General features: G+C 38.0%; 1 protein-coding gene across 1 annotated transcript in view; it reads right to left on the bottom strand.

Moving 5' to 3' along the window:
• Positions 1 to 4,671: 4,671 nt before the first annotated feature.
• grin2ca (glutamate receptor, ionotropic, N-methyl D-aspartate 2Ca) overlaps positions 4,672 to 26,408 on the bottom strand; it is a 99,922-nt gene continuing 78,185 nt past the window's right edge. The window contains exons 6-13 of the mRNA XM_036590305.1: positions 23,269 to 23,437; positions 21,905 to 22,058; positions 19,346 to 19,471; positions 15,736 to 15,965; positions 10,096 to 10,256; positions 9,607 to 9,794; positions 9,023 to 9,255; positions 4,672 to 6,991 (exon numbers count right to left, since the gene is read on the bottom strand). Of these exons, the coding sequence (XP_036446198.1) occupies positions 5,354 to 6,991; positions 9,023 to 9,255; positions 9,607 to 9,794; positions 10,096 to 10,256; positions 15,736 to 15,965; positions 19,346 to 19,471; positions 21,905 to 22,058; positions 23,269 to 23,437 (2,899 nt within the window). The 3' untranslated portion in view covers positions 4,672 to 5,353. The remainder of the gene's footprint in view (positions 6,992 to 9,022; positions 9,256 to 9,606; positions 9,795 to 10,095; positions 10,257 to 15,735; positions 15,966 to 19,345; positions 19,472 to 21,904; positions 22,059 to 23,268; positions 23,438 to 26,408) is intronic.

The raw sequence follows: 26,408 nt of genomic DNA, 5'->3' as shown, positions 1-26,408 counted from the left end.
AGCCATGATTAAACAGGCCATCCCTGGGGGTTAATCAGCTCATTCAGCTGCCCTTCAGCATGCTGACCTCCACGCCCTTCTCTTCTTCCTCCTTGCGTTTTTCTGTTAGCAGAGCTGGAGCCCTTCCAGCCCTCCAACAGGGGCATGAGGAATGGCTGAGCCCCACCATGAACAGAGAGAGGGAGGGAGAGAGAGAGATGGATGTTAGCTCCTCACATCACGTCTTAAAACCACAGTAGGGTGAAGGAAATAAGAGTTCTCTTCAAGCGCACAACCTCCATGCTCCATCAGTATCTAAATTCATTCTCCATGCCTTTGCTCCACACATTTGCTGCTTCAAAGTAGATGGTCAATGCTTGCTTGTTTTCTCAGTGCTTCATTGCAAGACAGTACTGTACTTCAAAGACATAGTTCTTTTGGTAGATTGAAAACTTTTTGAACACAACTACCAGTGTATATCAACTGTATACTCCGATCAGGCATAACATTATGACCACCTCCTTGTTTCTTTCTGCTCATTGTCCATTTTATCAGCTCCACTTACTATATAGGTGCACTTTGTAGTTCTACAATTACAGACTGTGGTCCATCTGTTTCTCTGGTGGATCATTTTCAGCACTGCAGTAACACTGACATGGTGGTGGTGTGTTAGTGTATGTTGCACTGGTCTGAGTGGATCATACACAGCAATTTGGTACATTCTTAGAAAGAAGGAATGTACTGGTGAGCTCAGTGACACCAAAGGGCCTAAAAGACCACAGCAGACAACTAAAGTGGATGATTGTAGAACTGTGGTGAAGACAAACCCCTTCATAGCATCTAGTCAAGGACATTCTAGAAGATTCTTTGAACTGCTGAAACCAAAATTAACTTGAACCAAAATTATGGGAAGTAAAGAAGAGAAGAGAAAGTAAGGAAGGGCTCATGATTCGAAGCATACCACATCATCTGTCAAACATGGTGGAGTGTTATGTGACTACTGATAGAAGTAGCAGGATGAGTCAAATGCTGCAAAACTGATAGGACAGCACTTCACAGTACAGATAGATAATGACCCAAAACATACAACAAAAGCAACCCAAGAGCTTCTGAAGGCAAAGAAATGGAATGTTCTTAAATGGACAGTCACCTGACCTGAACCCAGCTGAGCATGCTTTCCAATTAGTGAAGACAAACTGAAGGCAGAAAGACCCACAAACAAGCGGCAAAGGCGGTGAAGGCGTGAAGGCGGTGGCAGTATAGGCTGGCAAAGCATTTCAAGGGAGGAGACTCAGCATTTGGTACATAATCCTTGTATTTATAATTGTTAGTTTATCTAATTACATTTGAGCCTGTGAAAATAGAGGGACTAATTCCTAAACAATCCAGTATTTTTGTTAAACCCCTTGAATTACAGCTGAAAATCTACACTTCAGTCACATCTTGACTACTTCATTTCAAATCCATTGTGGTGATGTACAGAGACGAAGTTACAAAAAATGTCACTGTGCAAATACTAATGGACCTGACTGTAAATAAATGACAAAATTCATATTTTTTTTCCTCTCTCAGTGATTGCACTCGGCTTTTACAAATGCACAGTTTTTAGATACAAGACTGTGTAGGTATGTCAGGTACATACAAATGTTAATAACCTTAAGACTATAATAAAAAATTAAAATGTATGTCTTTATGTCTTCTTTGAGCACGAGTGATGTATGATCTGTGAAACTATACTGTCATAAAAACAGATGGTCTGACCTCTTGTCTGTCTCAGTTTTAACCCAACATCTTTGTTGGTGCTGCAAAAGATGGCAATTTAGATATGTTAGATACGACTGACAAGGGAAACTATAACCACTGACAAGGTGGGCTAAACAAAAGTGAAAAAAATGAAGATACAAGCTACCTGTGAATAACATATTTCACTTGAATATCAACCGCTGAAATGACCAAATGCACTGTAAGAAATAGCCATTTCTTTTGACTGTATTTAGTTTACTGACCGCAAAGTGCTTCTCTGTGAATTAGCACACATCAGAGTGCCTGAGCTATGCATCTCATGCAGCTGCTTGTTAAAATATTTCTCAGTTCTTGTCTGTTAAATAAATATTAGATGAATTACTAGTGTAACTGCAACTAGGCAATCTTTTGAACTAAGAGGAAGAGAATTCAGCCAAGACAGCTTTGCTAGTTATGTTTAGAAGATTCTTCACAAATGTTACTCACTCTTATGCTGTCTCCTTCACGCTATCTCTTGCTCCACCTCCACTCGCCTGAGCTGGGTTCATGTAGCAGTCAAAAAATAAATAAAAGCATGCTTAGATGGGTGTAAAATAAACCTTGGGGCACATACCATAACCTGTGTGGAAAACACTGAATCATCAAGTAACAAACTAAGAAAACAATAGTAAAGTGGAAAGGACAGTTACTAGGACAGATCCTCCATCAAGACAAGAATCTATGAGCTGTATAAATGAGAGTGAGAGCAAGATATCTGAAATCGTGGAGGAACCATTGCCTGTATATTTGATGTATGTGATATATACACTCGTTGTTTGGAACATGCAGCCACTGTTGCTCTCACTGACCGTTGGTGGTGAAGATTGGAAAGTGCTTTTACTCTATGGAATGAGTGTGCTTTTAATAGTCAGGTTAATTGAACCCTCATTTCATGTGATGAAATAATGATTATTAAATTATTGAAAATAATAAGTAGGCTATGTTAAAATGTGCTGATTTTTAAGAGAAAAAGAAGACAAATAAGATTTTTATTTTTATAGCTGGATGGCCTTTTTTTCTTACCATTGTTTCTTGAATACTTTATTTATGCAAATATTGAATGTTTAAATAATCATTGTACTTACAGTTCTTCATAACCTTTTTTTAAATGTGACTCCTTTTTTGCTGGTGTATTTTCTTCGTTACTACTTCACAGATTTCAGAAAAATTAAATATTGTGATACATATTGTAAATCATGAAAATATCTTCAAGTATTGTGATTTTTTTTTTGTAATTTTTGCCCACTCTTAATTCATTATACTGCCATAAAAAAGTATTTTATCTGTATCTGATGTACAGGTTTTGCTTACGTTCATATTATTGTGAGCAGGTTGCCTGTAGAACATGTCTACATCTCCTTTCTGGGGTGTACTGAATGACGCTCTGGCAGTATATTGATTGACTTAGGTTATTCTCCCTAACAGATATATAACGCAGTACAACACCAGGTACAGCAGAATCTGCAAATGTAATCATTTTTTGCCTCTCGGTGAGTGTGAGTAGTAATGCATGAAGCGGTCCGCAGAGGGAATCAAGAGTGAAATTGTATTCATAAAATATTTCCCTCAGGTCATATAGAATCTTAGCTGATATTTCACTTGGAATATTGGGGCAGGATTTTGTATGCACTGGTTTTCTTTGTGCCTCAACTTTCCCAAGAATTTAACACTTCGGGAAGAAAGAGAATGATGGAGTAAATGCTGTTAATTAAAGTGTGAAATGAATGAAATAGGTTGGGGAGCTGCATGGCAAAGTTAGCCTTTTTATTTTAAGGTTCATTTTTGGGATTTGATTAACTATGAAGTAGTTCTCACACTTATTAAGAGCCAAAGGCATTAATCTCTCTCTTTGTTCTGTTGGAAATCACATTTCCAGAGATAGTTGCCCAGTTTCAGATTCACCCATTTCTCAGGAATGGCAGGGTGCAGTTCACAACATACTGCACAAGAGATATGATGGCACCTTTCTCTGTGTATCCATCACCCCATACAGGCCTTCTGGAACTGGCCTGGGTTTTATTCAGTTTGTGTGGTTCACTGCAGAATGTTCGGCATGGTTTCTCATGCACAGCTTTGACTGAACAGTCTATCCATGGATACAGTATATTTCAGCCACTGTAAATAATTTAGTCCTAGATATATCTTGCATAAAATCTGTTATTGCAAATCAGTGTATATTTCTGTACAGCTAATTGGCAGTTTTGAACCGAAAGTGATAATATTAGCAACAAAAGGATGCAGTGAGTTAAAAAACTGGGTCTTATCTCAGGAACAGCCTGATGTCTTTTACATCAGCATGTAGCAGTAACCTTGATGCTGTAGATAATGTAAACAGCAATCACAGCCATGCTGAATGTCAAAGTTTGAGTCCGCTGCTTGACTTATAAACGGCTGTGCCTACTCTGCCGCCTCTGTTTGGAATTTGATGGATGGATGTTGATATCATCCTGTGCTAGTTGCCCTCTCTCTGTGATATTATATCTGCATGCATTGAATCATCCTTCAGGGAAGAAAGATCGTGGACCTCCCCATCAATTCTACTGCTGCAACAGAAAGAGCACATATGCTGTTTGCATGTATCACCTTCATGTTTTGACATTTGTTTGACTTAGTAAATAAAATTTCAAGAAGAAACTGAAGGGGAATATGGAATATGGTGGGAAGGTGAAGGGCTTTAGCCACAATTGTGTTGGAGGATAATATTTCTCTTGCTTTGTGGTTTTGAAAGGTGATGTAACTAGGAGCTTTCAAACTTTGCCATGCCACATTTTGCTGATTTAGGTTGGTCTCATAATTTTTTGAGGTATTCTTAATTGCATATCTTTTTGTAAGAATCTTGCAGGTATGCCATATAGCTGGGCAAACAAACACGTTAAAAGGATTTTTGAAAAGAAAACTCAACTGAGCCCATTCCAAAAGGCTCTTGAAGCCACCGATTTGTTTATTAAACAGCGAAATAATTGTGGAAATACAGACGACGGAATCAGTGGAAGTTCAGCAGTCTTAAAATCCATGTTACATCATTGGAGCAAGTAAAAAGCCTCAAACAGACATCCCTCTTAAAACCCTGGACTTAAAAAAATTTGGAAGACATTTTTGAGTGGTTGATTTATAAAATTCTGCAGTGCTTTGTAGTTCTGACTTCAAAATTGTGGAATGTGGATTGGCCATGAACAAAAGCTCCATGAAGATAAATTTAAACCTTGTGGTCTAAAGCTGCCTTGCACGTTGTCTGTCTATCCATCTGTCTGTCTGTAGAGAATGACTGACTCTATTCATGTAATGACATTTAAAAACTTGTTTAAATAATTGATAAGCTCAATTTTAATATATTAAGAATGATTCAATATTGTGTTTACTTCTTTAGCATTTAAAGTATACTGATGTCCCAGCAGTAGTCACATGGTCATGCCCTCTCTCCCATCCCTGCTGCCCTAAATATTATTGCACTGAGAATATCACTTCTAGTCCACCTTCAGCACAGCTTAGATTTTTGCAAGATTCAAAGGCTGCTTGGCTGTTCCAGGCATCTCTGCCTCTAAGTTCATAGGGAGACAAGTCTCTGAGCCTCGAGACACCCATATGAAGGGCTTCAGACCTCAGACTCCAGGCTAGACACTCTGCCCCAGGGCTTTGGCACATAGGGACTATTCACCCTTCGCGCCACCAAAACCTGCCTGCGGTCCCTGTTCCCAGAGGAAGCTGGTAAAGTGTGCAGTGGCTGCAATGGTGGCTCATCGCGTGAGCGTCCAGCACCCTCGTAGCCTCCAAAAGCAGTGTTTTGGTACATTACAGGCCTGCCACCTAACCGGGGTAGCAGGGCGGCATCATCCGGGCAGTGGTTGACGCAAGGGAACAGGTGGCACATGTCTTTGGAGTGATCATAGAAGTGTGCAGGTCCTTGCGCCAGTGGACCCACATATACTGGTAGGTCAGTATATGAGTTCAGGTAGGTGGAGTAATGTCTGTGCACTACTGTGGAAGAAGATCGTCGCAGGGCAGCTGCATTCTGCAGAATTGCCTCCCGGTATGAAGGGAGGCGGGTAGACTGAGAGTATTTGAGCTTCTGAGGCTTGTACGGGTAGGAGCCCATATGGGCTGGGTCCAGATAGGCTGGCTCAACTGCCATGTTGTAGCAGAGGTTGTTACCAGCACTAGAATACATCTTTGAGGGTTTGGGATTAGCTACCACTACACGAGGGAACAAGTCAGGCATGTTGACGCGACTGGAGGAGGAGGCAGAAGTTGAAGGTTTTTCATCTAGGTGCCGGATTCTGTCACCGCCCCATGTGGCCCTAAGGAAAGAGGCACGACGGTTCAGCTTCTCTTTTCCCAGCAAAGGAACATCATCCATTTCTGGCTCCAGGTATGGTTTCATGCAGGAGTTGCAGCTGCCACTGGGCCTCTGGTAGTGGCTTCCCATGCAAGGTGTGGTATGGGCATGGTTATCCAGGAGGTGATTGGCTCTAAGTTCAGCCAGGCAGGACGTCGGTTCATCATAGTCGTTCCTGCGGCGAGTTTCCGGTGATGGAGCCACATAGCTGTGGGACCTCTTTTTGCGACCCAGACCTTCAGCATACAGTTTCCGGCTCTCAGAAGGTTCCTGGTGTTCAACATAGATGTCAGGGACGTGGAACTCACGGTAAGGAAGGAAGGGGGAGGTTGTTTGATGACAGGCCTGACTGTCCATGTAAAGCCTGCCGCTGTGGTGGGGTTTTGGCGCTGTGGGGGGTGGTGGGTCCCTCATAGCGATATGAGGACTGCTTAGACTAGAAATAGGAAGTGTCCGTTCGTATATATGATGGTGACTGGTCCGGGCAGGTAGAGTGTAGCGTAGAGGGGTAGGCCTTGTCACAACCCGAGGCTTCTCGAGCAAAGGCTGGGTGCCGCTGTCTCCATAATGCAAGGGGAATGTGGGAGTGTAAGGGTACGGTGCATGGTTGTCTGTGACACTGGAGATGTAGGGCAAACGGCCATGACTAGAATCTGTGCTTATCAAGCGGGTTGGAAGGCAAGGTTTAGTAGCATCTGGACCTCGGCGACTCAAATTCTCAATGGTCTTAGTAGCATTGTCTAAGGAGTTCTCCACTCTGGCAGAGGACACAATGTCCTTGGCTGTCTTAAGCATCTTTAGCATGTTGGCCTGGGTGTAATTGGTGGTGACATCTGGACTCTGCATATTTCCATTGTGGTCTGTATCTTCCACGCCATTGAAGCAGCTGTAGATGCCCTACAGAGAAACAACAAGGTAAAATTAACCTGGTATCAAGTATTCAGGACAGTGTCCATGCCTTCGCAGATAGTACATAAAATATGTATTATTTCTGCCTCATGTCTTTATAAACTTATATCTGCTATGGTGATTTATTCGCTTTGATCATATCAACGCTCTGTCTGCTCATTCGACGAATGAAGTGTAGACTTACCTGGGGAACCGTCAGAGGCAAATTAAAAGTGCTTATAAAAGTGCTTGGATCTGTTTATTGGGACTTTGATTTGCTCAGTAGCTGGTGTGCGTTAAAACAACATTTAAAATGAGATGATGGAAAAAGAAGCTGACCATGCATTTGTGATATTCATTTTCTACTATTTTATTCTGCCTGATAAATTTCTCTTTCAAATTCGATCTCACATTGGATTGCTTAATCTAACATCATCTTTGTCAGTGTGTCCAGATGATACTCTGCTAATGAGGCTATTAATATTCCATTTTTAAAAATGGAACACCACAACTGTGCTGAGAATCCTAAAAAAGAAGGATTTTCTTTTCTTCATTGTACTCAAACATAATCCAGCATGCCCTTGACTTTTTTTTTTTGTACTGTGACCATAAAAACTGTCACTGTAAGTCCCTCTAACTATTCAGTTATCAAGATCTAATGTGTCATCATCTAACAAATAAAAGCAAATGGTGAAAACTCTATGACAGACTGATTTTACAGTTTAACTGTACACAAAGAATAAAGCACTGCTTGATCATGTACTGTTTTAATGTGGCACATTGTTATTTGTCATTTCTGCAGATTTACATTCAGTTGTCATCAAACCATTGATTAGTTAAATGAAGTGTGCTTCTGCTTGGTTAAGAGGAAAATCTGTGCCTCAGTGGCCCTTTATGGATGAGATTGTTGACACCTTTGTTTATTATTTTCTTATGCAGTAATGAGCTTATGTGGCCTCTGAACTTTTGAGACATTAAGAATTAGCTTTTATTTACAAAAAAGTTATAAAGAGTGAATAGATGCACAGAACGTCTATTGAGAGCAGTGTTTTAAAAAAAAAAGTTTGACTCACTTTTCATTCATGATCTATTAAAATGAAAATCCAAAACAATTTTTTAAGATATGTGCGCAGAGGTATCTTGAGACAACATTGTGAGACAAAGGTAAGAAATCATACAGCGCATCTTATGAGGAAAAAAAAATATCTAAATATTTAGAATAAAACTGAGTAACTGCAAAATTTGTTGATCTTCAGATATTTTAAATGGTAGAAACAGAGAACAATTGTGTTTCAGTTTACCTTCAGAAACTACCTTAAGAAACTGTGTTACCATGCTGAAACATGGTGAAGTAAAGTTTAGATTTCTTGCAATCCAATCATTTAAAACCACAAATAAAAGTTACAGCTTTGCCAAAACGTGAAAAAGAATACAGCAGTTTTAAAATAATCAGAAATAACTTTCATTTTTTAAATAAAACTGCTGACACTAGTAAAACTTGCAGTATGCTGAACGCTACATGACAGAATTAACTAAAATAGGGTTCTGACCATTAATATTGCCTAGTGCTAATGCTAAGTAAGTTAGATTTCCTAAATAAACAAAACTACAAAAATGTTAAAAAACTTCACTCTCAGGGAAACAGATGGGAATTATATTTTTGCATGGATGAAAAAAGATTAAAAATAGCTTTTCAAGAGGGAAATTGTCCAGTGTAGAAACGTGTGTCATCAGAAAAATGAGTTTGTTATCCTGAGGCAATATCATGCAATAGAGAGTTAAAGCCCTAACTGGGAATTGCTGTAACAGCACCATTGCCATCCCAGTGCTAACTCAAGAATTTACAATGAACATAATAAACATATGTATTTTGTATTTTAGCTGTTTCTACTGTAGCAAGATGAAAGACTAACTTGCCAGTCAGAACAATAGATTATTCTTTTAAATTATTGTGTCTCAAGAATTGGTTTGGATTCGTTTCAACTAGGCAAAGCGTAAGCTTTTTAACTTTTGCAAAATAGAAAAGTAGAAAGTGCTCACTCTGCTGATGGCCAGTAAGAAGTCCAGGCGTTCAGACTTGTGTACAGAGTGGCGTAACTTCCAGTAGAGCAGGTGCTCCCAAGCGAAGACCAACAGGCTAAGGCCCATGGCCACTAGCAGCATGTAGAACACTCCTGCCATGTTGTCAATGTCCAGCTTGGAGCTCATCACTTCTTTCTTCTCATTGCGGCAAATCCCTGTTAGCCACACTGTCTGCAGCTTTGCAGTGTCGCCTGGAACGCAGATATATTTCTGTCAGTAAAACTCTCCACATATTAGAAAAGTGAGGGAGAGGGAAACATGGTCAGTACATTATTGTCAATAAACTACAAGTGGCTTCTTTTATTCATTTTATTTCCATGAAATTGTCTTGGCTTCCACATCTCTTACATTGATAGATGACTCAGAGAATGAAGAAGTCTTGTAATGTAAATGTAGTACTTTGTCGTCAGCCTAGTGCTTCTTCTTTGATTTAGATATCTTTTTCAAACACTGCAGTGACTAAAATTGCAAGAGTCACAATGTTCAACACTCAGTGGCTGTGAAGTTTGATGCAAACTGTTCAGAGAATTGTATGAGTTTACCATCTGCAAGGAACTGAAGAAGAGCAAGATCAATTGGACGTTTCCAGCGTGAGCCCTTCTGTAAGGCAATGCCGTAGCCCGTCGTAGCAAAAACCTTGCCACTGCCGATGGTCACCAACTTACAGCCCTCGTCTTTACCAGCCATGTAGTTCAGCACAGCTGCATCGTAGATGAAGGCATCAAGCTTTCTGTGTAGAAGAAATTGGAATCATGCCTTAAGAAAAAGTACTGTAGTAATACTACAGAAATTTCTATAGAAATTCCTGCGTACTCTTGTAATGAATTCAGACAGTTACTACAGTTTACTTCAGGATAGTACAACTAATATAGATCATTGTAAGACAGTATTACAGGGAAATATATGGAGATGAAAGTATTATGGATTATGACAAGAATTACACAGCACTATGAAATCATACTTTTTATATTACCACAGTTCTTTTTTATAAGGGCTATTTGGGAATCACACAGTGTTAAGATATAATGTACCCTGTTTTGAGGCTGTTAAGGGCGTCCTCCACACCTTTCTGGTTATATTTCACCATGTGTGAATGCATCTCAGGGTAGTTGCTCCTTATATTTCGCTCCGTGCTGCCATTAGGCACTGTACCAAACCTAAATGGTGGATACTGCTCCTGTGGCTTCTGGAACTGAGTTAGACAAGACATATTACAATATTAACATGTTGAAGGAACAAACAAGGGTTTACTTTGAAAGGCATGTTGATTTTAAACCCACAGTAACCCGAAGTGTAGGGGCTTTGGTCGACAAAGCTGAGCTGGTGGAGAAAGATTGATTTTTCACTCTAAGCTGGATTTCTTTATGTGGATTTACTTTAAATTTACTTTTTGTCTTTGCTCTTTCATCCAAGGATTCCCAGGATTCCATATCTCCAGCCTTCATATGTGAACTGCAAAGCTAAATCCAACTAGTTTTGAGAATTTAACCGGGCTTAATCCTTATAGCGGCCAGAGAGGAGAAAAGAATCTAATACAGAGATAAAATCAGGCTGAAGACAGTTGGTCATCATATCTTTAGTCTCTCTCTGCCGCCGAGTGCTATTCAGTCAATTAACTGGTCAGCTAAGGTTACGTTCTCAATAATTTCCCTCCTTGTTAATTCCAACATCCAAATCTCTGATTAGGCCACACAATGAACAGAAATTAGCTCTGCTGCAAGGCCAAGTGTTCCAAGACAATTTAATATTCCTTTCCCCTCTTTTTGTTTCCATTTAAAATGAGCTTCAGCTAATTTATTCTCATTTGCTTATATGTGATTTTGCCCATGTTCATGAAAACACAGCAGAATTCATACATAAAATGAATGTTACCTCCAAAATAATACCTTATAATTTGAAGCAGGAAGAGCTGTGTTGTAAGTAACATTGTTTGTCAGAGTACAAAGCACATTCTAAAAAGATATCTCAGCTAGTGAAATCATCTTAAATCTTGAAACAGAGAAAATTATTCTCCAAAGGAATAAAATCATTTCACTTGATGGCCTCTGGAACACTCAAGTCAGAGGGAAACCCTTAGGGCCATCTAGGCCTTCAACGAAGGACTATTGATTTCTGGAAACTAAAAATTGCATGTTTGTAATTTTTTTTATTTTAAAGAATTGTGGTAACCACATGTAAACTGCAGGTATCGTATTATTAGTCATATTTCATCATTAACTTTTTCCTGGAAACATAAATGTCAAAATGCCTAAAGGAAATTATCCAGGCATGTTTTGTTGTTAGTTTTGTTGAAAAATGCAAAAGATTGGGTGTCCCTGGTCAAATAGTATGTTCCCTGGCATTTTCTCATTGAAGTGAGTGATTTTGTGAAAAATAGTGAAGACAAAATAAGTTCATATCCTCTACAGGGAACTTAAATATGGCATTTTCCATTTATTTGCTGAGTTTAACATGTGGAAAACCTAAAACATAATATAAAATGTGCCATAACATTTTCCAGTAAGGCCAGTAATTGTGCACTAAAATGTGCAGAGGATGTGTACTTGCTTTCACTTATTTTCACAAAATCACAAGGACCTTGCCATTTGACCAGGGATGCTCAGTCTTTTGCATACAACTGTATATATTTGTCTGTTACAAGCATTAAAGAAAAGATACGGAATAGCTACTACATTCTTCAAATGTCCGTTTCTAAGTTAGAGCTGCCAAAAATGTTCTGCAAAACTGCTACCAACCTAGGGATGCTACCTGAAATTAACATGATCATAGCAGCGGTAATTGGATAACGAGATGTCTTATTGTATTTGCAGACACTTTTGTTTTCACATATTATAGGTTCAAGTATTATTTCTTGAAAAAGTGAAAATGTCTGCATTACTTACTGAAATAAGCTAAATTATTTGTCAGTAGAATAAAGACACTTTTAGTATATAAAATTACTCAAAAAGTAAAAATCATCTATAGACAGTAACTTGATCTAGAAATATTATCTTATAGCAACGATATTTAGTCTAGCTGTAAGATGATTTCACTTGTGTCAGAAGTTTGAGATAAGAAGGATTTGTGACCTTTCTAATCATTTAACAAATGCTTATAGCCCTTAGCTGCCTTTATGTAATGTACCCCCACAATACAAGCAGTAAGTTGAAAAAAACGCTGAGCTGCTGAAATGGTTTGCATGTCTAGAGAACTGGATAACCAAATAGTTTGAAATATCAAATCCATGTATCCCAGCACTGTATCTGCCTTAAGGCTACTTGTTGCCCCTGAGCCATTTATTTTTAATGTTGTGCCCCCAGGCTCCCCACAGGCCTAAATACACCACATATAATTCTAGCGACTGGAGTTGATCACATTATACCCTTGGGGATCACTTCAGTCATACCAAAGAGCTTTGCACTGTGTGCAGTAGAAACTCAACCAAGTTAACTGCTTCTTTTATTGTACTATGAGGCATCAAACATTCAGCTACATACTGGTACAGATAACATTCCCATCTGCACTGTTACAGCTATCAGTATTATTATAGAACTGGACAGTGTATGTGTGCGCTATGAAAATGTATTGATTTAATTTAATGTTGGATTAGCAGTGTTTTAATTTAAATTCATTTTATTGTGAATGAAGATCGTTTGGGGCAGTTAAACTTCCCAAGGATATGTGTGTAGTTTTATATCCAAGCCTTCACACATTTAATAACTCTAATCGCTCCTCTGTCGGGCAAATATTATTATAGACAGATATTCTCTCTCTGTGGCTGAAGGGAATCCAATTCAATAGAGAATGCAGAGGGAATTTGTAATGAGTTTGCAGGAATCACAATGAAGGCTGGCCAGGTTGGATTTTTTTGGCCAGGTTGGACTTTTTTTTTTTTTGGGAAAAGTTCTTAATCCTGACATGCTAAAAGCAAAGCGTCTACAAGTCAGGATTTTTGTTTGACCTGGTGGTTCCAGTTATGGCTGCAAAATATATAATCTCTTAATCAGTATCACTATGTTAACCTTTTATCACTGATACTGCAATATCAGTATTGCAGATACTGGTTTTTGATTGACGTGATCCATGTTGAATAATTTAGTTCAAAATAATGCACAACTGTCTTTCATCATGTCACATCGAGGCTTCACTGATGCAGCAGTAAAACCACAATATATTTTGTCCATATTGTGCAGCCCAGAATTCTACACTTACAATAATATGTTGTCATTTTTAGTTGATATCAAGCCAAAATAAGGAACTCTACGTCTAAGCTATTTTCAGGAATCACCTCTGTTGAATCCTGCGACAAGCAAAGATGTTCCAAAGCTGTTATGTGTAGCTGTATATATATTTTTTCCATGAATGTCACTGGAGCCTCTGAATTACAAGGTCATTATGGAGTCAGTACATGAATATTGCTACATGTAAGCTAACACTGCTGTTAACTCCTCTGCACTGAATTAACATAAGTTTGGCAACCTTGCCAAAATACCCCACACACCAGCTAGCTTTGTTTGCTTTGGCAGTAGTAGATTATAATTTGAGATGCTTGTATTGTTATATAATGGTGTTTAATAGTCAGAATGGAACCCTCAGGGTGACCTAGGCCTTCCTTCATATAAGGCCTAATGATGTCTGGGAACTAAAAAATACATGTCTGAAATTTTTAGGTGACTTTAATTCAATATAATCATACTTGTATTCAAAATCTGCAAGTATTACAATACTACTCTCTTCATTGTTAAGTTTTAGATAAAAACAAAAGAGTTAGATCCATGAAACACCAAGTAGAATATTGACCAGTCAAGAATGGTTTTACTCTGTGGTGTCTAGGTAGATATAGTGGAGTGAGATCTCCTATTGGTTAGGAGAGTGTGTGATTTCTAATATACGGAACCAAGTTTGAGGAAGAACATCACTCTGGGCCTTTTGGAAGTCCCAGATACGTCACTGTGAATATGAGTGGCAGCCTATTCAGTAGGTTGTTAGAAAACTGCAGCTATATACCAGCCTCTCTAATGCTAATATATCTATGACATATCCAGTATTCAATTACTTGTTTCAAGTCATATTTGTTGCTAAAAAGCTAAACTGTCTGCATTATTTCTTGAACTATTTGCCGATGGAATAAAACACTTTCAGTAGATAAAATTACTCAAAACGTAAAATGTTAATATAGACCTAATTAATCTTATACTGTTCTTATAATAATCCCAAAATGGGAAATAATAGATATTTAGACCAAGTTTATGATGTTTTCACTTACCAAGACGTGATTTTTTATTTTATAAAGTGTCTCTAAAATATGGGGTATCTAAAGAATTTGTGACTTTACTAATCATTTAACAAGCACATACAGCCCTTAGCTACCTTTTTACACCCCCACAACAAAATAAGCAGTAAACTGAATAATAAATGTGCTCATACTGAAATTGTTTGCAAGTTCAGATAACCAGATGACCAAGTAGTTTAAAATATAATTTAATACTTCACATTATTTTATCTGCATTATTGCAGAAGAATCAACCAATTGAGTTTTGGTTTTGTGAGAGAAAAATCATCACTCTCAGCTCTTTCTGGAAGGTGAGTGGAAGCCTAATCAGTCATATGCTAATATGCCTGTCTCAGGCTTAAGTTACGGCATAGAATGTCTTTTAAAAGCTTCAAATGTCTGTGTTTAATCTAGAACTGCCAAAAAATGTTCATGCAAATCACTGTTAGCTGAGCACTAACAATCTGCTAGAATCTCGTAGGGATGCTAGAAGGCGTTAGCATTACGGAAAAGATGTGTTTTTTAACCCTTTTGACATTTGTGGCCTGAATTGTGTAGAGAGTTGAAATCAGAGTTGAAAAAAGTTTAACTCAAAGCAATGAAGTACCCTACATCATTTTCTGTGTTGACCAGTCAGATAAAATACATACTCATTGCAGTATTTCACGGATCTTAATCATGTAATTAACAAAAAAGCAGCTTTTTAGTTTAGCTTGATTTTTCTAACAGCACGACATTTGCTTGTTAATGCTAGTACTTTTTGCCCATATACACCAAACAATTATCAGTGCAGCACTTGGCGTTGAGTTTTTGTTATGTTATCTATATTTAACAAGCAAGTCTGGCTTTAGCTAGCCAGTTAGTTATTGCTAGCTGTTGCTTAGCAACTGAAAGAAGCACAGCCAAATGAAGCCTTCAAAAAAGTCAGCAGTGTGAACTCCCAAGACAAAAATAGGTGTGGTGCACCTTACTTCTTTCGACCTTCAGAAAAATGCAGTGTGAGCCATCTCCCTTAGACCTGGAGTTCCGTATTGGGGTAAGTTGCCAAATACGAAATGACACACGACCTTAGAGATCTGGAAGTCATGACTCTTCGAAAGTGTTCACATTTTTATAAAATAAGATATTAATCAATCTTTTATTGCAACCAAATCACATAAAATGCAGTTTGTATACTTTTATAATTGTTTACTACCTTCAAATCCCCTCCCACCCTTGCAGTATATCATCTGTGATTTATGCATAAGCATATAAATATTTGATTTCAATCATGGGATGATTTCACAGCTTGTGATGGTCTGTTGATGTTCTGAAAATGATGTGCATTTGATTATCATATTCATAAAACACCCTGCCTGACTCCACAGACCGGAACTAAGGTAAACAGACACTGTCAAGTCACTAGCCTTGCTATACTTACCTTTTTGTCGCTTAGTCCAGAAACTGTGTCAATGTATTGCTCCTGGATCATGAATGCTGCCAGGTTAGCTGTGTAGCTGGCCAGGAAGATGACAGCAAAGAAAGCCCACACCAGTACCATGATTTTACTGGTGGTGCCCTTTGGGTTCTCAATGGGGACGGAATTGTTGAAGACAATCCCCCACAGCAGCCACACTGACTTCCCAATGGTGAAGGTTGGCCCACCAGGATCTTAAAAGAAGAATATTTTTGTTTTCAGGTACATTTCACTTAAACATGAGCACTTGCATTTGGTATATTTTATTATCCTGTTTAAGTAATTTTGTTGTTTATACAGAGTACATACACTCTCAAAAACTGTGTTACTTATCGAAGCTTTTGTGTTGTCTGTTTTAACACACTGTGTGACGCATGTTTAAAAAGTGTTTAAAGTATCTCAAAATGTATTGACTTTAACTGGACTCACAGATGTATTAAAAAAACATGCCTGCTGTATTTACAGGTGCAAAAAAAAGATGCATTCTGCTCAGGTGTTATATATGTATGTTATGTTATGTATCTATAGCTGATTACTTATTCTGCAGGCTTAAATTAGCAGCAGTGTCTTAAAGTGTTGTTGGGGGAATTCTTTTAATAATGGCAGCAGACACTGTATAAATGAAGGCATAGACCCACAAACACTAGATGAAAGAATATCTACTAATTAAATAACACTTTCAGCTCTCAGAATCAGATGTACGTGTATGAGAGGAGACAGCACAAAATATGCTTTGATGCGGCCACAATATTTGCTCACAGTCCATGTTTTTGTTTCACAAACTCCACTTTTTTTGCCTAAAGTCAAATTGCACCTCTAGAGAATGTGCTGGCAGAAAACAAAACTTTATTTATTAACATCCCTATCTCTTCACTACTAAACTTTTATTCTGTTTTTTGTTAGGGTTGCAATTAAATGCACTATCAGTAATGATGGGAACGTAAGCACAAGAGAATGAGACATGCGTATAAGACAAATGACTTGAGGAATTCAGATGTAACACCACAATCAGCCCCTTTTTTTGCTGAGCCAGAGAAACTGCTGCAAATTTGCTGCTAAGTGTAATATTTTACACTTAATTTATTTGTTAAATATGGTTCTTATTGCAAATTATTTACCAATAAGCACTAATTATATGTAGTAAATAAACAAAAATAGATCTGAAGCATTGAAATGTTTATATGTACCCAATATAAATGTTCATATCTACTAACATGGTCTGCGGAGGACTATATCTTTCAAAATGAGCAAAATAGCATGAGCTGCCCATTTGTAAATTAGTACTAGTGAGGGGCATGTACCAAACAGTTGAGTGCTTTGCAGGATCGATACGGTCATTTTTAGTGTTTGGCCTAATAATTTTTGTGTGTTTGAAGTTTAAAAATGGTCATTTTGCATAAACTGAAACATGAAACATGAAGAAAAAAAAGATAGTTATTATAAACTGCTAAATGGAAGACAATAAGGACACTGTTAACAACTTAGAAGCATTATAGGCTTTTAAAAGAGTAACCTATATGTTCAGAATGCAAGAAAACATCCTAGAGCAAATAGCAAATATGTCTGTGGTTGCTATAAACAGCCTACTGCTTATTTATTTACTTCTTTTCCTACAGAAGATGTATTGTAGCCTATTTGCTGTAGGCCAACTGTAATTAGATTTCATTCATGTCATAAACTACCTTCCAGCCTCTTTCTGCAAGTTTGTTTTTTATTATGCTGTTGTTTTTTTTTTGTTTTTTTCATTATGCTGTTTTCCTTTGTTCTGCTTCCACATTAACACTGAATGATAGTGCATGTGCAATTGGAAAAAACTACATGAATTCCGATCTAACCATTCCTATTAAGGTCACATGGCACAAATCAGGTAAGTGCTATACGAACGTATTCACTCCGCCTTGGTGCAGTCTGTCTGCAAAGTGGCACAGGATCTGTTGCTTGATGTCAGATAACTGCACCTGTTCTGAAAGACCCCTAAGTCTGCAACACCAATAAGCAAGTGACATGAAGACGAAGGAGCTCTCCACACAGGTCAGAGACAAAGTTGTGGAGAAGTATAGACCAGGGTTGGATAAAATAAAAATATCCCAAAGTTTTAAACATCCCATAGAGCACGATTAAATCCATTATAACAAAATGGAAAGAAGATTGCACCACTACATACCTGATTAATTATGCACACTAAAGATTTCAGTTTTTTTTTTGTCCTAAATATTGTGTGTCACAATCAAAAATTTTGCACCTTCAAAGTGGTAGGCATGTTGTGTAAATGAAATGGTACAAACCCGATTTTAATTTCAGATTGTAATGCAATAAAACAGGTAAAACACCAAGGTAGGTGAATACTTTTGCAAGGTACTGTATGTATCTAATCTAGGACTACATATGAAAGTGGCCGAGATCTGATTTGAAAAGATTGGATTTATAGATCCACACACCTCTGAAAAAAAAAAAAATCAAATGTGTTACATGGGAAAAAATGGACTTCAACCTGGTAATGTGAACATAGTCAAAGATGAAGCTTTAAGTACTGTTTATCTGATGGTGACGGTTTTCATGGTCTACCAGGCCTTACACAGTTGTTTTGAACTCTGAGTTTTGCAAACTCCTGTTTTTCTCACGCCTTTCTTTGACCCCCATACCCGGTTGCTTCATGCAGCGTCAGGATTATATCAGGTATATCAGATAGAGATTATCCACAAAGTTTAAACACTCCCAAGACACATTCAAAACAGATTGAAATCTGATCGCTCAAACCACTTAAGGAAATGGTTTGAGATGCATTTTTAGAAGGATTACAGTCGTATCTGACCAACCAGGGATGCATTTGACTACCAAATGTAAATACATTTAAAAAAAAAATTAGGTTACAATCCAGATATAATTCACATTAATTTTCAGGAGAAAAATATCCTAAAAAAATATGTTTCTGGCCATTTTGGCTGAAAAATAAGTAATTGAAGGGTGGAATAATTTAAGAGTGAAGAGTTAGCCCACATAAAAAGTCTCAGTTAAATATTGTTTTTCCTTCCTTTTTTGCATGTCATGATCTATGCAATTATTTTTTGGAAATCACCCTCAAAATGCCAACTAACTGCATGTGCAGTCTACCACATTGCACACACAGTTACTCTTTTTGTGGGATCGTAGTAGATCAGGGCCTCACAGCAAGACACATTTATGCGGCACTCACACATGTCTGACTGTGTGTTAATATAAATGAACAAATGCATTGACTATAGGTAGTTAATGCATTTGTTGTGCGTGTGCAGTTAAATGGAAAAGTTCAAATTTGAATAAGACCACTGATGATTCCCAATTTCAGGTGGAAGCTTCTATTATTCACACTTAAGAACACAGTCATTTTTGTCCCGAATGTCAGAGCTAAAACATTTATTAAGAGGAAGACTGAGCAAATTTATCTAACTGCACACGAAAATTACCTTTTCAGTCAGGCACAGGCTAATGTTTTGTCAGGCCAGTCATTTCAGATTGATAGTGCTCCTTTAGGTTGGGCCTATCTTTGACACCTGTCCCCATTTCTGGAGTGTTATGTGGCATCATGAATACTCACCTTTGGCACTGACCAGGCTGCGATTGTACCCTACAGGACTGAAGTACTCAAATACGAACACGGTCACTGCCACCACGGTCAGACACATCACAAACATCATCACCCACACAGCAGGACTGTAGGGCTCTGTAAAAAAGAAGATTAGCAAGCTCTCAGGATTGGATACAGTTTATATAATACAGTTTGGACATATAACATGCAACATGCGACCACAAATGCAGTTTTTCAGTTACCATTATCAGGGTGGATTAGCTCTACGGAACACTGGCAAAAATCATATTAAACCTAATGAGAAACTGCTGTAAAAAATGCTTTTGGAGTGTGTTTTTAAATTTCAATAAATACCTGTATTATGTGCTCACACTGAAAAACGTGTTGCTTTGAATTCATTTTATTCAAATGTGTACAAGATGTCCACATGAATGAAATATATCAACACAGTTACTGTAATACACTCTCAGAAAAAAGGTACGAAACTGTCACTGAGGTGGTAGCCTCAAGGGTACATCTCAGTACCTTTAGTCAGGGAACATATCTGTACCATAATTCATTGAAATAATATTTTCTAAATTGTATTGACTCCACACATGCCGTCTCATCTCCAGGCTTTTAATTTTATTGTTCTGTTTTTAAATATTAGATTACAGTAAGGTACAAATATGTACTTTTTCCACAGGGAAAAACTTCTTTTGAAAACTGTTGTTCCTTTCAGGGAACGTTTATGTTGTCCGTACCTTTGCCGAATGAAAAATGCACCTGCACAGAACCTATATTTCTAACATTGTATTGTACCCATGTACACATTTGAATAAACTGAATTCAAGCAATAGTTTCTGTTGTTGTTTTTTTGTCACGTAATGAAGATTTTATATAAAAGCATCTGTGGGCTTACAAGTTCAGCACAAGTGAAGTGCATATATTGGTACTAGGCGATGTGGTAGTGGTGATGTCTTCTGTAGATTTTTTGAGCAATAACAGTCATTTTTAATGGAACAATTAAAGGCCAATTTTTGGATATCATGCAGTGGACTTGGGAGTTCCTTGACTGCACCTTTTCTCCATATTGTAAAATACACACTATATTGTAAAAATATGTAAAAATGTTTGTGCATACTTATTTTTTTTATATGAGTAACCTACACTTTTTGTGACTGTTTCAGTCATGTATATGTAAATTTGTACAGTTCAGCCAAAAATGGCAGGATTGTGACAGACAGGGTGGCTTCTAGAAACGTGTGGTAAAGTAATGCAAACACAATTATTTCAGTACAGTTCTATGTTGTTTGAGCACAGTGAACTTTCCAATCTAAATGCATACAAATATATACATAAAAGTAAAAATGCAAAATTTAATAAGCCTGTATCAAACATTTGCAAGTTGAAGAACAGTAGAACAGTAAATATCAGCATAATAAACTTGAAATATAAAGTACTGTGCACACATTTTGGACACCTGAGAAAATCTATTTAAAAAGCTGTTTATCTGGGCAGTAAGTGTTTTTGCTCAGAAAAAAACACTAATATTAGAATAAATACATATAACAATACAGTAAACAGTGTTTTTTTTTGTACGTGTTTTCGTTTCACAAAACTCTCATTGAGGAAGCCCAGTATTAATTGTAGTTACCATCCAATACCTGGTTTGGCTAATCAGTGCTTCATTATGTTGAATTTAGCAAATCTGAGAAATCCAGAACCAAACCTGTGCTCTTAAACTAGCTCATAACATATCGTCTAATTTTCTGAAACCAAGAAATTTTTGTTAATATTTTCTGCATTAGTGTTTGCATTTATTCTAACATTATAAGATGTTTTATAAGCAAAACTAGGGTTATTATCCAGATAAATGATGTTAAACAATTTTAAAATAGTTTATTAATAGTTATTAATCAGTTCACACACGCCTTAAAAATCATTAGTAAACAGTTGCAACACATAAAAAAAGGAAACAGTGACCTTTTGTTTGCTTAATAGTAAACACACATTCATCTATGCTGTGAAAGCTCAGATGTTGCTAGTCACTGATTTTACTTTGTCTTTTTCATCAGTCAGCATTAAACCTGTCAGCATTATCACATACTCATATTCATCAGATATAACAGCTCACTTTGCCATTTTTAATAATATAACTGTTAATTCATGCTTTTAAGGGTGTTTATGACCTTATTAATAACTATGAATAAACTAATTTTAAACTGTTCATTAACTTTTTATCTACAAAAATATAATTTGAAATTAGTAACATGCTTTAAATTTCTCATTAGGTTCAGTGGAATTTTTGGCCAACGTTCTGTCCAACAGTAGTTTTTTGTAGTTGAAGAGCAAAAAAGAAAAATTGTGGACAGAACATGGATAGGTGGAATAAGTGGCACATTTGACTGAAGGTTGTTGCTTAAACACAAAGCAGTATAATTTAGTATTTTGCATTCGATTATATTTCATTTGTGTCTAGAACATAAGTATAAAGAGTGAGTACATTACAGACTTACGTCTGTAAATAAAAGATTATGCACACATGTTCTGCAGCCTTTAGTATGGATGACTGATGAAAGTTCATACCCAAAAAGGCAGAGGGGGAGACTGTTCCATTGCTTCTGGCCACCATTACGCTAATCCCTGTTTCCACAAACGGCACAGAAAAGTCAATGATCTCAGAGCGCTCCTCGTTTATAGTAAGAGAACCAATGGCCATGTCTGCTCTCTTGTAGACCACCTTAAGAAGAGAGAAAAAAGCACACAAATTATGAGGTGGGGAGTTTCTTTTTTTTATGAACATGTGTTTTTATCTGGAAGGACAGAGCTTGTTGGAGTCCACATAGCCTTCACTAAAAGGTTAAATGTAATTTGTATGATTAATGTATGCAATTTGACTGATAATTGCAATGATGTTTGGTGCAGTGACAGGAAGCTCGCAGCAACCGTGCCCCCTAAAATATTTGTTGGGGCCCTCGTATAGATACTCACACAGTTGTGCATTCATGATTCACAGAAAGATTCAATGTCTTAACAACATACCTCATTGGTTAGCTTCCATCAACACTACACAGACAGCCCTGAACTCTGTTTATCTCCCACTTATTCATAATGCATCTCATCCATGATTAGCATTTTCAGATAGATCCTTCTCAGGCTGCAATGTGATATATTCATTATTTATAACTCTGAAATCTTAAGTAGTCTAACCTCAACATTTAGGTTAATGTTAGATGCTAGTTGGTGGAGTGACATGCCTTGAGAGCATCAACTTATAAGAGAGAAAAACGGTGAGTAAACAATTACAAGAAATTTTGAATACAAGAAAAATGGTCATTTTTGTACTGCACTGTGGCCCTGAAGATCCTAGTTACGCTACTGGCCCACATGCTGTGATTAGTGTGTATTTAAGCAGTTGATTTTGTATAATCACTGCCTGTGATTACATGTACGTCACTTTCAGGCTAGTTTAGCTTCTACCTGCATTTGTATATGCAATTTAGATGCTGACTGACATCAACTACAGTGATCTTTTGTGTGTAAGGATAGCAATAGTTTACATACTAGCTCCAGTTATTACTTTGGTTATTACATCATAACCTAATAAGCCCAGTAGATGCTCTGCACAAGAAAGAAAACAAAAGGAAAAACAAGAGATGACATCACAACCTCCAGAGCACACAGTGCATCTGACATTGATCTGAATGATATGTAACATGATTTAAGGAAGTTAAAATGCCAGTCACAATTCCTATGTGAAATATACAGCCTTTGTACTCAATATAGAGTCAGAATTCCTTCTTTGGCTTTGACGTCATAGGGACCACTCACTCTGCCCATAAGAATAGGAGCTCATCAGTGGATGAATTTTCTACTTCTGCACTTTAATAAAATCCTTAACCTGTTACTTTAGACCAAATGCATTAAAAAGCACCTAAATGCTGTCTCACCTCTCCAATCATGCCGTTCCATACTCCTCGGACAAGCTTGCCGTGTTTGCCATTGGTGACAAGGTAGAGGTCATAGGAGAACTTGATGTTGCGGGAGAGTTTCTTCAGGATGTCAATACAAAAACCTTTACAGCACAGTTTGGTGTATGGTTCTGTATGTCCAATGATCCTGTAGGAAAACAGAAAGGACATTTACTGCCCACTGTTTTACAGAACTATAGACTCGTAAAGGTAGTAGTGCCAAAACGCTTTCTTTGTAGATGTTTCTAACATCATGGGGCCCACGCACACTATGGGCAGGATTATTAAAACACATTGCCTGATTTTCTGTGAAGCGCAAGTAGTGTTATGGTAACGTACTTATTCATAAACAAGGACTGCCTGTGTATTTAACCTTTTTTCCCTTGTTTTATTTATAATTGAACACTGTCTGCAAGAAATAAGCTCCTGAATGAGACAGATGATAAATTTCCCAGTAAGAAGCTGATGTGGATTGGGTTATCTTTTCGACAGAATTTGAGACATGTTCAGTCACACATTAAGTAAGTTAATCGATACATTTAAAAGGCACATTTTGATTTGTTTGGGTTGAGTAACATGGCAAGCATTGTAAGTATCGCTGTAGGAGTAGAAGAAGTCAATGACGATTATGTCATTAGTTCCAACCCATTTACATATATCGATAGTATTTGATGACATCGTGCTGCCACCGTTTTGGTAGGCAACATTAAGTTCATTCAGCAGTTCTGTGGCGGCTGTAATGAGATACGGCCATAACTGATTCAGCAAGTGTGCTGACCACCACGGTGTGAATAGGACTAAATTATCATGATGCATGGTGAAGCGTGATTACTGCAGAATTTTATCATTCTGGCCCTGTATGTCCAAAAGTATCCAGATAGCCTTTCAGGTTCAGTGAATTCAGCTACATTAAGGTGTATCATCTGCTGACACAGACATTTAGTTTTGCACACACTACTTGTAATCTCAAAAAAAAATTGTTAATAGAATGGGACTGTCTGCAGCAACCATATGTGAGCCGGAGGTCACCATGCCCAATACGAAGCGTCATCTAGAAGGGGTATAAAGCCCCCCAGCATTTGTGGAATACTGAAACAGTGTTATCTGGAGTGGTGGAGCACCATCCAGTACCTTTGGGGTGAGCTGGAATGGTGTCCAGAAGTATTCATCCAACATCAGTACCTGACCTCACTAATGCTCTTGTGGCTGAATGCAATCAAATCCTCACAGCAGTGTTCCAACCTCTAGTGTAAAGTTTTCCCAGAGGCTGTTACTGCAGCAAAGAGGGGACAAACTCCCGATTAATACCCATTCCAGAAGAAATGTTGAAAGAGCAGGCGTCTGGAAACTTTTGGACATGTAATGTAGTATGTATGCTATATCTGTCAGGTCCTCTGAGACTTCAGAGAAGAGCCTGTTATTGGTTTCAGTGACCTTCTGCTGATGCAATGAAGAACTGTATTGCACATACAGTATGATCTGATACTTTTTCATGATTCAGTCCTTTTGTAATTTAGTCATGAAAGTGAGCCAAGAAATAAATCAATGCTTTAGCATAAACACTGCCTGGACCTCATTTTATTCCCCATGTTGTAGGACGGCAGAATTGGTTCATGTCACTGCTGTGTCTCTGGTTCAGGCTCTGCCTAACACCAATTTAGTCTTTAAGCCTTTTGTGCAGCGTGTTTCAAATAGGTCAACCACAAATTCAGTTTCATCATGATCACTCTCCGCATGCTGGTTTTGCTAATTTGTCATTTGGTGTTTGTTGGTTTGCCACTGCTGTGGAATGAGTATAAAAGAGGCCATTTTGTTTGTTAACGTGTGAAATGAGAGAGGAGCACTTTGAGCACTGGCTTTGCCTCACTAGCGACACACTGTTTACTAGGCTCATGTTATGTTGATTATGAGTCTGCAGTGCATGGCTGATAGATGATTTGAGTCAAATGCACATTGTGCCATGAGGACTTGATAACAGGAGAGCCTGTAAAATCCATTTAGATATCCTGGTGGCGTCGGTGGAGGCATTTTGTTCTGTCTGCAGAGAAACGGAGAGCAGCATTATGTTCCAAAGCTGTGACGGTGCACCTTCCACTACAGTTATAGCTCAGCTTTTGCTGCCTTTCTCTTTTAACCTTCAAGCGCATACATGTACACCAGTGCCAGAAACCCAGTCAGTAGCGTAGAGGAGGGGAAAGAGGAAGAAGAAGCAAGCGGAAAGAAACCGAGATGGAGGGACAGTGGCAGAGCGAGAGAGGATGGGTGACGTCAGCAGTGGGCGGGTGGGTACCGGGCTGTCGCGGCAGGTCCTCGTGTTATGTCACAGCTACAACAGATGGAAGGACAGCCGGGCCTGGCCAAAACAAATCCGACGCAAATTAATCACCAGCAAACAAAGGCAGGAGAGCAACTCTGGATTACTGCACTGGCTGATGGAGGGCTAACTCATGCTGGATAAAAGCTGATGTAGTGCAAATTCTACCCATGCTTTCCCCACCACAGAGGCATCACAAGTTAGCTCAATAACGTACGCATTGCAGTTGTCTTTACCATGTCTGTAAAAGAACTGACAATCTTGCAGAATTAGAGTTCATAAGGAGAGAACATCCTAGACTCTCTTAAACAATTAAACAAGTTTGTCACACTAATGTCTGTTTGTATTTGTTGGTGTTTGGCCGGTTTATTCACCCCTTTAAAGCAAAAAAGTCAAATTTACATTATTTCCCCCTTAGACTACAGTTAGTTGATCAGTTAAGGAATGTCTGGTGTCTGAAGTTTGTTGCTTTAGTTTTGTACTGGAGCTACTGTTTAACTAATCTTGTATAGACTAACTTATGTGGTTTCACGCATAGTATGACCTAATGCTGTCTATAAAAGTATAGACAAAATATGTCCCGAGTGGTATAGTCATCTAAGCCCTGTGTGTCAAACTCCTGGGAGTTCCTTATGGGCCTCAACTATGCAAACTTAAGCATTCTGCCAAATTAAACACACCTGAATCAGCTCATCTGGTATTAAGCAAGGCCTTCATGAATTGATTTCAAATTGTTAGAAGAGGGGAAATTGCTAATCTCTGTAGAGATGTGTCCAGGAACACAGTTTAATGCCCGGTGTAAGCG

Source organism: Colossoma macropomum, unplaced genomic scaffold (genome assembly GCF_904425465.1).
Source record: "Colossoma macropomum unplaced genomic scaffold, Colossoma_macropomum, whole genome shotgun sequence".
Lineage (NCBI taxonomy): Eukaryota > Metazoa > Chordata > Actinopteri > Characiformes > Serrasalmidae > Colossoma > Colossoma macropomum.
This window is presented reverse-complemented; position numbering and strand designations above follow the sequence as displayed.